The 17,246-nt window shown below is 44.7% G+C and overlaps 1 protein-coding gene across 5 annotated transcripts in view; it reads left to right on the forward strand.

The window, feature by feature from the left end:
* Nucleotides 1-17,246, forward strand: part of Mtus2 (microtubule associated scaffold protein 2) — a 370,144-nt gene that overhangs the window by 157,091 nt on the left and 195,807 nt on the right. For all 5 annotated transcript variants that reach the window (XM_052754545.1, XM_052754543.1, XM_052754544.1 and 2 more), the window contains one exon: nucleotides 1,629-1,823. In XM_052754545.1, the coding sequence (XP_052610505.1) occupies nucleotides 1,629-1,823 (195 nt within the window). The remainder of the gene's footprint in view (nucleotides 1-1,628; nucleotides 1,824-17,246) is intronic.

Consider the following 17,246-nt stretch of genomic DNA (forward strand, 5'->3'; position numbering starts at 1 on the left):
TCTAAAATGAAGAGAACCATTGCCCTCACAAAAACAACAACAACAACAACAAAAACCAAACAAACCCAAGAGATGTGAATTGTCTATTCACCCCTGATAGGGCACCAGGGCAAAGATTACCCCCAAAGCTCAGCTTGGTGAACCAATGAGTTTATTGGACTTAAAATCAGAGGGCAAGGGAGCAGTGACTCGCAGGAGCATGAGGGACTGCAAAACAGTTGTATCACCACCAGGTCCTGCCTTAGCCTGTCATGAATGGATGCTGCACAAGGTCCCACCCCAGCCCCTCATGAATGGATGCTGCACCAGGTCCCATCCCAGCCTGTCATGAATCGGTGCTGCACCAGGAAGCCCCTCTTCTGGTTAGCCTTCTACTTCCTGGATACTTTAGCATTTCCTGTGATCACTTGCAGCTCCAGGTTGGGGCAAGCGTAATGGCTAGAATTCCAAGTGGGAACCTCATGACCCTCCCTTCCTTCATGGCTACTAAGCCAAGATAATCTCCACTTCACAATGGCAATGTGGTGAATGTGTTACGGGTGGAGGGAAGGGCCAAATGAGAACTCTCGGGTTTTGAACCAGGCTCCCACCATGCTGCATACTACACAATTATGGTCCAAAGTTTCTTCTCTGTAGCCTGGCTTTCTGCTTGCTGGGTTTCAGACTGTAGTCCAATGTCACTTGCTCTGAGATCTCTAAGATTGTACGTCACAGAAAGTCATGTGTTGTCCAATGCACAGGGCCTTTTTGAACTGGTGTCTGCATCTGTTTCTGTCAAGTACTAAGTACCAAGTGCCCAGAAGAGGGGGGTTTCCCTACTGTCTAAATGCCAGCATAATGCCAGGCATCTTTTATCCAGCACCCACTCTTTTTCTGTTCCTCAAAGTATCCATCCCTGATGAGAGTGCCATGCAGCTGTGGAGATACTGGCTTCGTAGCATGATGCCATCATCCTTATGCTCCCCGGCTGGGTACTTACCTAGAAACTAATTTAAAGCTTGGACTAACATAAAAACCAGTGATGGCAAAGCAGGAGAAATCCTAACACCACTTTTAAATGCCTACCAGACTCTACAGTAGATGTTGGACATGAGTTACAGCATCATTCTTTACTAGGAGATACTGCTGTTCTCAGGGTAAGATGGGGGCTTGGGGTTTGCCTAGTCAGTCACTGGGGATTACAGTCTGGCTAACACTAACCCCAAAGCAAGAGGATTAACAGTATGGATGATTCTTGGAAGGCATCTGTGGTTAAAGCCCGTTGTGTGTTAAATTTTAAGGTGCATCTTGTTCTCACAAATTTAAGGTAACTTGCAACAGTTGCTACTCTCTTTCCCTTCAGCCTCCTGAGCCCTTTAGCCTTTCCTGGGGCTGAGAATGAGGCCAATTGTCTGTCCTCCGTTCCTCACCTAGTGAGACTGAACATCCCCGGGGCAGCGGCTGTGGCTGTCTCTCCTGAGTCCTCTGAAGCACCTGCCCTGGCAAGGGGCCTTTCTATTAAAGATTGGTTTGCTAGTGTGCAGAACTGAAGCCTGCAGGATTAGTCTACTCATGACGGATAACACACTCTGTGACATTCTCCATCTTGCTGGCCACTGAGAATTTTTCTTCATGATTCATTTTAACAGATCTTAAGAAAGCCTCCAATTCAAATGCTGCAAAATCCAGCCTACCAAAATCTGGGCTTCGTCCTCCTGGTTACTCTCGTCTTCCAGCAGCCAAGCTGGCGGCCTTCGGCTTTGTGAGGAGTTCCAGTGTCTCTGCAGTGCCCAGCACTCAATCCCTGGACAGTGTGCAGCCGGAGCAGAGCCGGCCGGTCACCCGTGAGTGGGGCAAAGGGACTGAGGGTGTATGGAGGAGACTGTGCCCTGCTGGGGGCTGATGGCAGGGCAGAGGATGCCTAAGGACCTCGGGTACCATTTCATTGGGTTAGTTAAGAACTTGGATCTACTACTTTAATCTACCATTGTGTTACTGTGTCTTAATCATCCACCAAGGGAAAATAACTGATTGGACACTGTCTTTTCTCTCAATTATGGGGAGTTAATACACTTGTAGTGGGCCCAGGCTTAGTTCCTAGAACCCATACCGGGCAGTTTACAACCACCTATCATTCCAGATATAGGCAAGCTGGTGCCTTCTTTTGACCTCTGTGGGTGGTATATGCCTGTGGTGCGCGCGCACGCGCGCACACACACACACACACACACACACACACACACACACACACACACACACACACAATAGAATGAATAACTCTTTAAAGAATCTTCCTGAGACTATTGTTGAGGTCATTCATGAGCGACTGTCAGGGTTTCCAACCATAGACAACTTGATTTGGGAAGATGAGATAAAACTCGTGAAGTGATTGAGTTTTATTCCTTAAGATGAGCATATATCCCTTTAATTATTGACTAAGATCTGGGTTCTGGGGATAGTTTGAAGTAGAAAATCACCAGTCTCTTTGGAAGGTTAATCAATGAAATGAGTGCTAATATGAAAGATTTTTGCAATGTTAACTCAGCATTACACTCACGAATACTATAAAATGCATTTACATACGTCGCTCATTTGATTATCTGTGTCTGGCACGCATTTTAAATAAGATCAGAGTTGACAAGAAGTGTTATTAATAACTCTTATAGAAACAGCCATCAGCCTGTCTCATGTTCCACTGGCAAAGAGGGAGTCATTTTTTATTCATGGAAAAAGGAGCCGCCAGTGACCTGAGAGGTCAGGTTCCCAAGAAGCTATTTCTCATCTGAGATTAAACCCTTATCGATGTCTGTTTTCACTCCTCGGATCTGGACACTGATCAGCTCCACCCCACGATGGGAGTAGGGTATGAACTTGTGGTTTCTTGTTTGGTTGGCTGGTTGTTCTTAAAGAGTTGCCTGTTTACAGTTACTAATAGAAACTGTACACGGAGGCGTGTATGTATAGTTTTATTGTAAGAGCAGCCATGTTTTTCTTGGCTGCCCCATTTTGCAAAGATTAGCTTTTTATCCTTTCCCTTCTTCTACACAGTTTCAGCGTCCCCCCCACCCCCGGCCTCCCCCCCCCCCCGCCCCCGTTCAGGTAACTCTGATATGGACCCCAGGTGAGCCTGTGATGTTATTGAAGGCCGCATGACCTCTGACACATGGATAAAGGAGGCCCAGGAAGACTGGGCCCAGGGCTCCCCCTGAGCTGCTGTGAGGGCAGACCTGGCATCTTTTGGGACCCTTCGAGACCAGCGCCACGCTACCATGTTCCATCTTTGTGGCATCTGCACCAGATGTTGCCAATAATGGCAGCGTTCTGTTTTAGTGTAAAATACCACAAGAACAAAAGTCTGGGGATGGAGGAGGATAGATTAAAAACGTGATTGGCAAATTTTTGAAAGCCGTTAATACTGGAGGGATGGGCTATGGGGTTACTGTGTGGTTTATTTCCCATTGATATGTACTTTACATTTTCCATAAAAGAGGTTAAAATCCTATCATCTCCACGGCTTGCTTTTATTTCTTTTTCCTTTTTCCTCCTTAAAATAACAGCTGTATTGAGATATAATTCACGAACCATGTAATTCACTCCTTTAAAATATACAAGTCAATTATTTTTGGTATATTTATAGGGTTGTGCAAACATCACGACAATCAATTTTACAACATTTCCATTATCCCTCCCCCAGAGAAACCTAGTATCCATTAATGCTTTTCCCCTGTTTCCATCCAACTTTCAGCTCTGGGCAACCATTAATCTACATTAATCTACTCTTCCTTTTTTTTTTATTGAAAAAACTTTTTTTCATACAATATATTCTGATCGTGGTTTTCTCTACCTCAACCCTTCCTAAATCCTCCCCATTCACTGAACTTCATGCTTTCTCTCTTCGGAAAACAAGCAAACAGAAAATGGATAAATAAACCAGAATAATCAAAATAGAAAAAAAACCACAATAGTCATATGTAGAGATACACACACAACCCCCCACCAAACCCCACACAATCAGAAATCATAACAAACAAGCAAAAGACCGATAAGACAAAAGAAAACTGCCCAAAGGAACAAAAAGTCTACGAAGATACCATTGAGTTCATTTTGCTTCGTTTCCTATCTTTACGTTACTGTTTCCCGGAAAGATGTTAGATACCTTTAACCTTTCCTTCTACTTTCGTTGAGTTATACTGTAACAACAGCACAGCTTCAACTTTCTCTACTTTGCTTGTTGGTGCTATGACAGAAACCCCATGAACAAAAGCAACTTGGGGAGGAGATGGTTTATGTCGCAGGTCACAGCCCATCATAGGGGGAAGCCAGCGCAAGAATTCAAAGCAGGAACCTGGAGGCAGGAACTGAACAGAGTGGAGGGGTGCTGCTTACTGGCCTGCTCCCCATCGCTTGCCCAGCCTGCTTTCTTATAGAACCCAGGACCACATACATGCTCAGGGTTGGCAGTGCCCAGTGGGCTGGGCTCTTCCACGTCCATCACTAATTAAGAAAATGCCCCATAAATATGTCCTCAGGCCAGTCTGATGGAGGCAATTCCTCAACTGAGATTTCCTCTTCCCAAATGACTCAGGCTTGTGTCGAGTTAACAAAAACTAACCAGCCGGAACATACAACCTGATATTTCAGAATATAGCTATATTATGAAACGATTACCGCATCAAGCTAATTAATCTCCATCACTTTGTATAGTTGCTGTGCATTCATGTGTTGGGACTGTTATAGACCTGATCTCTTAGCACATGGAAGTCCATGAAACAGGATGGTTAGTGGTCCTCACCATACCATGAAGTAGAGCTCCAGAGCCTGGCTGCTTGTGTCATTAAAACTGTTCTGTTTGGTTTTAAGAGATTCTGCAGCATAGTGGTGTGGGGGGGGGAGGGGTGTACTCTAGAGACAGTGGGATTTGCATACCACCTCTGCATTTAACAGACCTATGACTTTGGGCAAATTATTGTACTTCTGATTCTTTATAGTAAAACAATGTTAATAATAATTGAACTAGGTTTAAAACCATCAGTAGGGCTAATGAGATCACCAACTTGAAGTAGTAGATACAGAGTCTTTAGAACAAAGCTTTGCACAAGAATAATTTATCTTAGGCTATTTCGATCTGTGGGCCATGTGCAATGAAGTTCAATGTCGAGGGTTCAAAAGTCCAGATGGAAAAATGGCCATGTTGGATGAACAGTGTCCAATAGGGAGCAAGGGAATTGGTCTTCACAGTTTCTGGTCATGGTTATGAAAATATTGAAGTCAGAGAGGTGACTCTCATTCCAGTTCAAAGATTTTATAATCATTCCTACACATAATAATCATTAACTTGGAGTGTTAAGCTAAAACTTAGGGGCCGGAGAGATGCCTCAGTGGTTAAGCACTGGTTGCCCTTCCAGAGGCTCCAGCTTGCTTCCCAGCACCCACACAGTAGCTCTCAACTGTCTGTAACTCCAGTTCCAGGGGCTCCAACACCCTCACCCGCCTCCACTGTCATCAGGCATGCATGTTACACATACATACATACAGGTAAAAGAAAATCTTTAATAAAAACTAAGACATATCATTTATGAGGCTTGAAGTTAATTTCCATGGGATTCTCTTACTTTGGGGCTGTAAGTTTATTATCATTTTGGTATTTAAAGGAACAAAGTCAAGGGAAGTCTGAGAGGGCTGTGCCAAGTCTTTAACTTTTTTTCTTTTCTTTTTTTTTTTTTTGCCAGGGGGAGGGCGGTTTGAGACAGAGTTCCTCTGTGTATCTATCCTGGCTGCCCTGGCACTAGCTCTGTAGACCAGGCTGGCCTCAAACTTACAGAGATCCACCTGCCTCTGCATCCCGAGTGCTGGGATTAAAGGCATGCGACACCACCATCACCTGGCAGGTCTCTTTAACATTTTATAGTGTGTAAGGAAATATGTTCAATTAGGTTCCCTTTTAAAGAAATATATTTATGAAACGTGACCTTCGTCTAAGCTGGTGGCATTTTAAACCCTCTGCTCAAAATAGAACTGGGAGTTGGAGCTGACTTTATTTCTGTGGCTTTTCAGTGTCTGCTGGGGACAGAGGGTGGGTGTTTGATTTGACAGTATGTGAAGGGTTTCACACAGCTTCACATTTGCTGGCATCTGATTTCCAGTGCTCCGCTTTTTACTTGAGGATCTCAATTCAGTTTTGGGGGGGAGAAGAAAAGAAGACTGAGAACAAAATCCAAAATGTGCTGCTAATTTTCCATAGAAATGCAGAAGTCAAACAAACGCCACTGATAGATTTGAGTATCTGCTTCCTTGGAATCTGTAATTATATAATCTGAAGTATTCTTCCTAAGGGAAAGACATAGAGTCATTTTCCTTGAGTCTTGCTGATAATATTCTCAGTGGTTCCCACACATTCTTTTTCTTCCTCTTCCCCCACTCCATCACAACTACAAGGAAGGACATAATTTTTCTGTATATGACTTAGCACTGCTTATATGGGAAACTAGTTTCTGTACCTTGGAAGTAACAGTTATCCTCCTAACTCAGACAGTCTGGGCAAATCTATCAGAAATCACATCATCTGTCAAAAGCATTTTCAACTTTATGAATGTCATATTTTATCATTCAAGATACTTCATGAAGAAAAGATACCTTGAGCCATGGAACCAGCAGTTAAAAAGAGAAATATGTCACACTCACATGCATGACATCACTGTAACAAGATGGATGATCATTTGGAGTCATTTAACTTCAATGGACTTACGTTGCTGTGGGATGATTAAGTGTCCATTAGAGAGACCTTGTATTTAAAGCTTGGTCGCCAGCCCCTGGCACTACTGGAAGATGGTACCCAGTGGGAGGAAATTAGGTCATTGGGGATGCACCCTTAGAAGGAATATTCTGACCCTAGCCTTTGCTTCCTGTTTCCTGGTCATCCTGAAGTAAATAGGTATCTTTTACTGCCCGCTCCTGAATATATAGACTTGAACCCCTGAAACCATGAGCAAAGCTTCACCACTTTTTGTAGGGCCTGAGATCTCAACTCAGGCTCTTGAACTCACACAACACGTGCTTTACCCATTTCCCCAGCTTGATTCTCAGATCCTTCATTGGTGAAGCATTGGGCCTTCATACAACTCAACATCTCCTCTCAATGATTCTAAAACATGGAAGAAGTATAATAAAGGGTAGAGTCATCTGGGAAGAGGAAATCTCCATTGAGAAAATACCTTCAGAGGACTGGCCTATAGGCAAGTCTGTGAGGCATTTTCTTGATTAATGATTGATGCAGAAGGGTCCAGTCCACTATGGGTGGTGTCACTGCTGGGTACAGTGGTCCTGGGTTGTATGAAAAAGCTGAGCAAACCATGGAGAACCAGCCAGTGAACAGTGTTCTCCCATGGTCCCTGCCTCTGTTTGAGTTCCTGCCCTGACTTCCTTCCGTGACTGACTGTGATCAGAACATGTAAGCCAGATAAATCCTCTTCTTTTCAAGGTGCTTTTCATCATGGTTTATCACAGATACAGAAAGCAAACTAGGATAAGGGTGTTTGTGTGTTTATTCTACTCCTGGTCATGGAGACATAACAGGGCATCTCCACCAGATCCAACAGGCATTCTGAGTTTATTCCCAGGCCTTCCCTGTGTTGATGGATGATATGAGTGTGGAGCGCTAGTTTACCTTGGAGAACACTGAGACATAACTGTGAGATGATTTTCCATTATTCTGCCTCTGTGGCCTCACCATCTCTGCTGTGTGAGAGTTGTGTGGGTTTCACCATGGGTACCCACTTGTCAGGCAATTCAACACCGGGAAGACATAAGAACACACAGGAAAACGAGCAAACCAATAAAAAGGAACTGGACATATTTACTACACATCATTTTACCCTCCATATATATAGTAAGCTTGGGAATGTGGTAGTTTAGATATAAATGCCTGGTTCTTCCCCCAAAGACCTAATGAGAACCCAGAGCCCCCATAAAATAGCTAAGATGTTGGAACATTGCTTTTTAGGTGAGGACCCTCTAATCTTTGTTCCGTTTGTATACTAACTCAGATTCTTCTAAATTGAGTGTTTACTAAGATTACTAAGTAGGGCGACTGCTTCCAAGGACTCCCGAGCAATCCCCTTCTTTCCATTTCCTTTCCGCAGGAGAGCATTTCCTTCCCAGGCGTGTTGCTTTCTCTGGCCTGAGTGCTTTCTTTCTTGTCTGCCTGTGGACGACGTTCTGTTCAAAGGATGAGATGCTATGCCATCCTCCCCTCGTGTATTTCTCTATGCATGAAGCAAGGTTACAGTGTGTGACTACGTCTGGCAGCAAGGCAGATGCTGTAACCGTAGCATTTGTGTGTCTCTGTCGCTGGCCCCTGGGGAGACTTTGGACGATTATGCCCTGCCTTGGTCTGACCAGGGACTCTTGTTCCTCATACCCCATGTTAAAGGGGGACCACCTACATCTCAGAGCCCTGAGGGAGTACGGCCTGGCTCTTCTCATTAATAGCCGTGGTCATGTGCCAGGACTTTCTCTGCTTGCTCTCCTTGTGTCTAGTGTGAGCTACTGAACAGGGCGGCAGGTACGTGGAGGTCTTCAATCACATTCCTGCATGGTAAATATGTATTCATACACACTTACCGCAGGCTAGCCCACAGCCAAGTTGAAGTCTTTGATCCTCTAATCCCCTTTAGCCTTGTCCACACGTGGCCATCCCTCTGTATCTACATACAGGCATTGTATCTGAAGATCCAATCAGCCCTACACCAAAAAATCCTTGGGAAAAAATGTGTTTGCGTCAGACATGTACTGATTTTTCTTATCATCATGTCTCTCTCTCTCTTTAAATTCTTCTCCTCTACAGTGCATTCCACCCACAGTGCCTACTCCCTGCGCTCCTCCCACTTCCCGCCTCACTTCCCTTCTCCCCCAGATCTGCGTCTCTTCTGTTTTCCTCCAGAAAAGAGCAGGCCTCCCAGGGACATCAACCGAACACGGCATCGCAAGCTACCATAAGTGACCCAACCCTCATGTCATCACGTTGTAACATCACCTTAAAACAGCTTCTCAATGCTCTCTGTGGCACTGGGGACTCTAGATAATCTGGAGGTGACGTGTGGATCGGAAGGATTTGTGAGCCTTCTGTACAAGCGCTGTGCCGTTGTGCTGTGCCCTGGAATGGATCCCCAGTGGAAAAGCAGCCGCCACACGGCCCCTGCGACAGAAAGCTGAGACGCGGATCCTCTTCTCGGCTCTGTGCTTTAGAACCTGTGTGTGGCAGGGAGTTGACAGGCCAGACAGCTGCAGTCGTGAGCTGCCAACACCCTTTGCTCCTGACCCCTTGGATTAGAAGATGAAAAATGGTAGCACATCCCAGGTGCTGTCAGTCATGAGGCATGTGCCTAACGGTGGTGATGATGTGGGAGACATCTGTTGCGGCTAGGAAGGCTTACTAATGAAGCAGATGAGCCCGGATAGACCCTGTCACAATGGGTTCCATGGGGAAAACGGCCAATTAGGCAGGCAGTCGGGGGCAGCCATGGTTGCATGCAGGTGCTTGTTAGTATGTAGCTAGCAGTGGCCCCGAAAGTGTGTGAGAAGTCGAAAGGATGTGCTTGCCTGCTGGGGTCTGCCCACTTCTCCAGGGACCTTACCCTGTCTTTGGAGAGCCCTTTACAAATCGCTTAGGTACCCTTCACAGCCTGGCGAGTGTCTTTTGTGTGCCCTTAGCCGCTGGTTCTTCCGGAAGCTCCTGCTCGCTATCACAGATGGTTACAGTGTGAGTGCTTGTAACTTAGATACCATCCAGATACCGCAATCAGAGAAGCAGATCGAAGAAGGGCCAATGAGTGGACTTGCCACCGTCCCCACTGAGTTAGGGGGTGGGCCTCGTGCTAAAGCGACACTCTGAGGATGTACACCAGGGTGAGAGGCCCTCGATGTGCCTTGGGATGTATCGCAGGAAAATCCATTTGTCATGATAGCTTGAGCTGCAGGATGAAGCTTGCTGAGGGAGGCGCTATGCCATAAATTGACATTATAGTCCCTTGGCTGAGTGTCTAAGAGGAAGCCAAGCTCAGCTGCCCCAAACATTCACGAGTTTGTCCGTGAGCTGAGATTCCCTGTGAGCAACCAATCTCTGGAGGGCAGAGAGTGGGGGCGTTTGTGTGATGAGCATGGAAATTCTCTGGACCTGGGTGCAAAGGAGTTAAGGGATATTAAGTCAAGGAACAACCCACCCGAAGGAACAGAGGGACCAGTACCCAGGGTTCACACAGGCGAGGGTTTGTGGATGTCCGTCCTCCTGGGCATGTGTCCTGCCCCAAGGGACTCCTGGTAGAGTAGTCAGGAGGGTGTTGCCACAGTGGTAGTCAGACTGGAGAGGCAGCAAGGCAGACAGAACAGTGGCTAAGGCCGTCTGGCGTCTAGGTCCTGTCCTGTCCTGTCTGCCTCCTGACAAGTGACACAATCCTGGAGGACAGCCAGTGTCCTCCTTGCAAAGAGAGTGGGTGGCAGATTCCCTGGTGGCTTTGTAGGCCCAAGGTCTCTGGCCCTGTGACTCCTTCCTGTGATGAGGTTCTCAAAAGGTTCTAGACTTTTCTTCTCTCGTGTTTCTGTTCAGAAACGGTTAACTGATATTTCCTGTCTGTTTAAGAGTCATACCTGGGGGATGCAGACATTGTGTTCTCCATGCCAACAATCTCATCAATACAGTGAACAGCTGCATATGGCAAACACAAACATTTTATTTCTCCATTGAAGAAATTCTCAGCTCTCCTGATGACACCACATGACTCCGTTTCTGCTGTTGACAAACTGCAGCCTCAGTGGCAGCCCTGTACCACCGCACGGGGCCAAAAACATTCCTGTCCCCTAGTGACCTGGAAGTCATTGTAAAATACAACACGTCACTCCGCTCAAGTTGTGTAGAAGGTATAGTGCAGTGCAGAAGTTTGCTCATAGGAATAGACAACTGCGGTGGCCGGAGAGATGGCTCAGTGGTTAAGAACACCGGCTGCTCTTCCAGAGGACACAGGTTCAGTTCCTAGCACCCACATGGTGGCTCACAACCATCTGTAACTTTAGATCCAGGGGATCTGGTGCTCTCTTCTGGCCTGTGAAACTCTACACACATGTAATAGAAATGCAGGCAAAACACCCACACACATAAAATTTAAAAATTTAAATAATAATTTAAAAACCAACTGTCTTCCTAGCTTAGATATCCACTGTGTTTTTAACATTATTTGTGTTCTCCTTATTAAAATGGTTTTGTGTGGGAACAGGATGCCATGTTATACTGTAGCTGGAGTTTTCCTGCCTGGCCCACAGTCAGGACAAATCTCTCTCATCTGCCAGTCCCACAGCCGCTCAAACCCGACCAAGAAAACACAGAGACTTATATTGGTTACAAACTGTATGGCCGTGGCAGGCTTCTTGCTAACTGTTCTTACAGCTTAAATTAATCCATTTCCATTAATCTATACCTTGCCACATGGCTCGTGGCTTACCGGCATCTTCACATGCTGTTTGTCATCATGGCGGCTGGCAGTGTCTCTCTGACTTAGCCTTCCACTTCCCAGCTTTATTCTCCTCCTTGTCCCGCCTACACTTCCTGCCTAGCCAATGGCCAATCAGTGTTTGTTTTTTTTTTTTGGTTTTTCGAGACAGGGTTTCTCTGTGTAGCTTTGCACCTTTCCTGGAACTCACTTGGTAGCCCAGGCTGGCCTCGAACTCACAGAGATCCGCCTGCCTCTGCCTCCCGAGTGCTGGGATTAAAGGCGTGCGCCACCACCGCCCGGCCTCCAATCAGTGTTTTATTTATTGACTAATTAGCAACACATTTGCCATACAGAACATCCCACAGCATTATACCACCAGCAGCCTCCAGTGTCTTGCGTTTACTTTGTATCTTGATTGCATTGTTTTAAATTGTGTTGGATTTAATATCATGTCCTTTTGTTCATCACAGCCCTTGGAGAAATAACCTGTGTGTGCCTGTGTGTATCACACTATAAATATATGCATATACAAACACATGCACACACACACACACACACACACACACACACACACACACACACACACCCCTGTACAACATCCTCTGATGTTTAGTTTATAAGGTTGTTTTGATTTGTATATCAATAAATGGCTTTTAGTTGCAGATATAATTTCGCAGTGTGAAATCAAGTGTAACCAAGTGTCTGGATACATTCTTTTAAAATTCATTTATAGTTTATGTGTGTGAGTACTTGCCTGTATGTGCACCATGTGCATGCAGTGCCTGCAGAGGCCAGAAGAGGGCGTCAGATCCCCTGGAACTGGAGTTAGAGATGGTTGTGAGCTTCCATGTGAGTGCTGGGAACTGAGTCCCAGTTCCACCAACCACTAAGCCATCTCTCCAGCCCCTGCTGTTCAGATACATTCTTGATGTGATGTTTTGAAAACCATTGTATGTGGTTTAGAAACCCAGATGTTACTTAATTAGATGTTACAACTTAAGAGTCTGTCTGCAGCTCTGAGGGTTGAACCTTGGCCTGAACCTCTTTCTCATGTCACACAGCAGCAAAAACATCAAGATGAATATAAGTATAAACTAAAAACTAAAACCATTAAGCACAGGAGGCAAACATAGGTGTCACCGTGACAATGTGATCTTAATGCAGAGAAAATTCACTCTTACCAACACTGAAACCATAAAGAAAATCATGAAAAGAATGATGGGAATTTCTTTTCAATTTTTTCAGCTCAAACAAAATTTAAAACTGCTGGGGTGGAGAGGGGGGCAGAAAACTTAGATGTGGATGATGAAGTAGGAACTGTGTATAAACTTTATAGACGATGGTCACTAGTCCTCGTGTCCTAGTTACTTTTCTGTTTCTGTGACTCTGGCAGAAGAGTTTAAGGAAGAAATTGTTTATTTTGGGTTCCAGTTTGTGGGTACAAATCTACCATGGCAGAGAAGTCTTGGCAGCAGGAATCTGAGGTGGCAGGTCTCTTTGCATCCACAGTCAAGAAGCCCAGAGAGATGGATGTTGGTGCTCAGCTCACTTTCTCCTTTATTCATTCTGGGTTCCTAGCCTATGGAATGGAGCCGCCCACAGTGGGCAAGGCTTTCTACCTCAATCTAGATAATTCCTCATAGGCACGCCCAGAGGTTTATCTCCAAGGTGATATATGTCAGAACTCTCCAGAAAACCAAACACTATAGGATATGGATAAGATGAGATTTATCTGAAGGTGTTGGCTGGCCAGTTATAGGTTGATAAATCCCACCATTTCCTGTCAGCAAGCTGATGGTGTGGTTTGAAGACCTGAGAACTGAAGAACCAGTGACAAAGATGCTAGTCCAGTTCTGAAGGTCTGAGAACCAGGGTCACTGACGTCAGGAGGAGCTAAGGTCCTTGTCATCAATCACGTGAGAACCAATTCAACCTCCATCTCTTCCCCAGGTCCTCAGAGGACTGGATGATGTCTGTCCACATGGGGAAGGCAGCTTCTCCATCTAAAGATCCTAATACTTACCTCTTCTAAAAATACCTTCCTAGAAATATCTGGGCATCCTCTGGCCCAGTCAAGTCAACAAAACTGATCATGTCTCTCAAGTAAAGAGCTCTTACAAATCAATAAAAACACACACAGTTCAAAGCTAGGCATGTGGTCTGCTTGCAATCCAGGAACTGGGGAGGCAGAGACAGGCAGATCCCCAGTACTTGCTGGTCATTCTGCAAAGTCTACTCAGTGGGCTCCAGACCAGTGGAGACCCTGCCTCAAAAAGCAATGTGGCTTTCTAAGTAATAACACCTGGGGTTCACCTTTGTTCTACACACGTGTGTGTAGGTGCACACACCAACTAAAGAAAATACATCTAGTAGACAAAAGTGGACAAAGGAGATAATGGACATTTGTAGCAAAAGTGAAGGCCATCCCAACCAACTTGGAATATTTCTACCACCATCAATGATATGATAAAACATATCTTCCTCTGTTACTAAATTAGCAGGAACTGAAGAGGATGGCCATCGTGGAGTGTTGGTGACGGTATGGGAACCCATGTTGTCTTATATACACAGGTCAGATTCACAAACTGGTGCAGTGAGATTCTTCAGTAATACTTAAAAAGAAAGCCCTCAGGGTTGGAGAGATGGCTCAGTGGTTAAGAGCACTGGCTGTTCTTCTAGAGGTCCTGAGTTCAATTCCCAGGAACCACATGGTGGCTCACAACCATCTGTAATGAGATCTGGTGCCCTCTTCTGACCTGCAGGCATACGTGCAGACAAACACTATATACATAATAAATAAATAAATCTTAAAAAAAGAAAGCCCTCATACCATAAATATGCCCTTTCCAAGATTTCCCATGTAATAAGTTTTCTTGCAAGAGAAAGATGAATGTAAAAAATACTGTCAAGCCGGGCGGTGGTGGTGCATACCTTTAATCCCAGACTCGGGAGGCAGAGCCAGGTGGATCTCTGTGAGTTAGAGGCCAGCCTGGTCTACAGAGAAAGATCCAGGACAGGCACCAAAACTACACTGAGAAACCCTGTCTCAAAAAAAACCACACACACACACACACACACACACACACACACACACACACACACACACACACACACGTACTGTCAAGCCCTTGGTCTATGGGTGCATACTTTCATAAATGTCTGTGATTATTTAAATAGAGTGACTGGCACAGTGACTCGCATCTTTAATTCCAACACTGTGACTTTGAGGCCAGCTTGGTCTATGTAAGTGAGTATATAATTATACTACCTTTTCTTTACTATTAATGTATGGGAGATTTTAAAAAGTGTTCACTTATGTTTTGAAGTATAGAAACTGAAGTGGGAAATAGAAAGATGGAAATATATCACCTCTTTCTAAAAAAAAGGCAAAGAATCAAACTGAAGAGGGACAGAAGCCGAGCTAATTAACCCACAGCTCCCAGGGACCCAAGAAGGGTGTCGGTCTCCCTATGAAGTGAGGTTGCCTTGGTCCCCTGGGGGCCTGGTGTGCATCACGGTTTCTCTGTCCTTGAATTCGAATCATTCTGGCAGAAGAGATCAAAGTGAGGCAGAAATAATCTCAACAGCATCCCGACAGAAATTAAAAGCTGAGGGAAGGCTGTGTAAAATCATTGCTGGAGCGAGAGCACACGTGCTCAGAAGAGCCTTTGGTAAAAGCCTCCTTTGTAAGTCATGTCGCAGGAAATTGACAACACACAGGCAAGACGTCAGAGTACTTCTTCCAGTGTTTTTTCTGGCAAGCATAAAAAAATGAACTAATATGATTTTTATCAAGGGGACAGTGGCAAAATTTAACACACGTCGAAGGGCATGTCACTATTGACTGAGCATTTTTCTCTGAAGTATTTATTCTGTGGTCATAACTCACAACTACGCACCATTAACAATTATCCAGAGATATTCACTGCAGGCTAGCAGAGTATCCCAAATGGCCCAGAGGACTCATTAAATTATGATGAAGCAAAATTTAAAAAAATAGTGAAGCTCACTGCATGTGGCTGTAAAATGTGCATTCAAAAGTGAGTCCCACTGTATTGTTCTTACTTTATTATTTCTTGTGTAAGAGCAGATGCCAAGGAAGTTGGTCTTTGTTGTTAGCATGTGCCTAGTTTACCTCTGTAGGTCCACGTTAGGGTGTAGGGTGTAGGGTGTGTAGGGTGGCCCTGGGGATGGAACTGTAAGAATGGAACAAAAGATGGTTGCCATTTGTAATAGTTTCTTAAGCCCAAGCAGACATTGCATTTTCAAAATTAATGCAAAAGCAAATCCATATTTTTTTTCCGTTTTTGAATTGTGATGGATGTTAAAGCCAGTGTGACAATTGGCCTGTCAGGTGGCAAGAACATTCTGAGCCTCTTCCCCAAGATCTTTGCTCATATTTGCCTCCCAGTTTCTCTCCAATTACAGCCTGAATCAAAAGGGGTATCCTTTAGGACTTCAAACAGCCCAACACATTCCAAAGTTTACCATCTCCCTGTATTACTTGAGGATGTTATTTCAGGGATCATAAAATGCCCCAGAATTTGTATTCTTTTTAAGTGATAACAATGCAGGTGTTTTATGTGACATCTGTAAGAAACAACTGATTTATCCCTAAGGAAACTAACCTGGTATAGATTTGATAGGCATTGTCAGGCATGGATTTCTGAAAGTGCCGTTGATGCCTCTCACATAAAAAAAAAAGTCTGAAAATGTGGAGCCCTGACTAGTTTAATCTATACTGCATGCTTCAGTGTCAAAATGGAGATGAATATAGTAGGAATCCAGCAGTAAAGAGATTATACTCGTGTGGTTAAAAATGATTTTATGTGTCTTGAGAGATGCCTCGGCAGGTAAAACACTTGAGGACCAGAGTTCCGATCCCCAGAACCATAGAAAAGCCAAGAGGGCATCATGGTCCTGCTGTAAGCTCAGAGTGAGAGGTGAAGATGGTTCCCTGGAGCAAGCTGGCCATCTAGCCAGAATGGCAACTCTGGATTCAATGAGAAATGCTGCCTTTATATGTAAGGCAGAGTGGTAGAGGGAGATATCTGACTTCAACCCATGGGCACACGTTCATACACATGCATGTATTCCTGCATATGTATGAACATGAATACACACACACACAACATGAATACACACACACATACACGCGCGCGCGCGCTCACAAACAACAACTACAAAAGACTGTACTATATAAACTTAATTTTATATAAAGAGTTGTATATACAGCCCACCCTCTGTGTCCATGAATTCTACATCCACATATCGAAGATACTTGAGAAAACGTGTGTCCTGAACACGAACAGACCCCCTTTTTCATCATCATTCCAGAGACAATACTGTAAAACAGCTGCTGACACAGCATTCACACTCCCTTAGGCTTGTACGTCATCTAGAGACAATTTCAAGTATATGGATGGGTTGCAAAGGTCCCGTGTGGAAGATTTGGGCAAGCCTGGATCTGGCATCTTCAGGGGTCTTAGAGTCAATCTCTGTGGACGCCAAGGATCAACTATTGATCAGTTTTGTGAAAGTAATGCCATGTGGATACATACAAAAAATTAAAAGAAATACAGTAATGATGTTAAGTACTGTGCAGTATATTTCAGTCAAATGCTGGGTGTGGAAAGAACTCAGGGCTCAGGGCTCAAATTCAAGTCTCCATTCTGCAGCCCAAGTACTCCTTCTCTCTTACTTTTCCAAGCCTCACATCCCTCTGTGTTTGGAGAATAAGGGCAGGTAATGGAGCCCCTTTTGTAGGCTAGAAGACATAAAATGCAA

This window comes from Peromyscus californicus, unplaced genomic scaffold (assembly GCF_007827085.1).
Source record: "Peromyscus californicus insignis strain IS unplaced genomic scaffold, ASM782708v3 Scaffold_2__1_contigs__length_46816999, whole genome shotgun sequence".
NCBI lineage: Eukaryota > Metazoa > Chordata > Mammalia > Rodentia > Cricetidae > Peromyscus > Peromyscus californicus.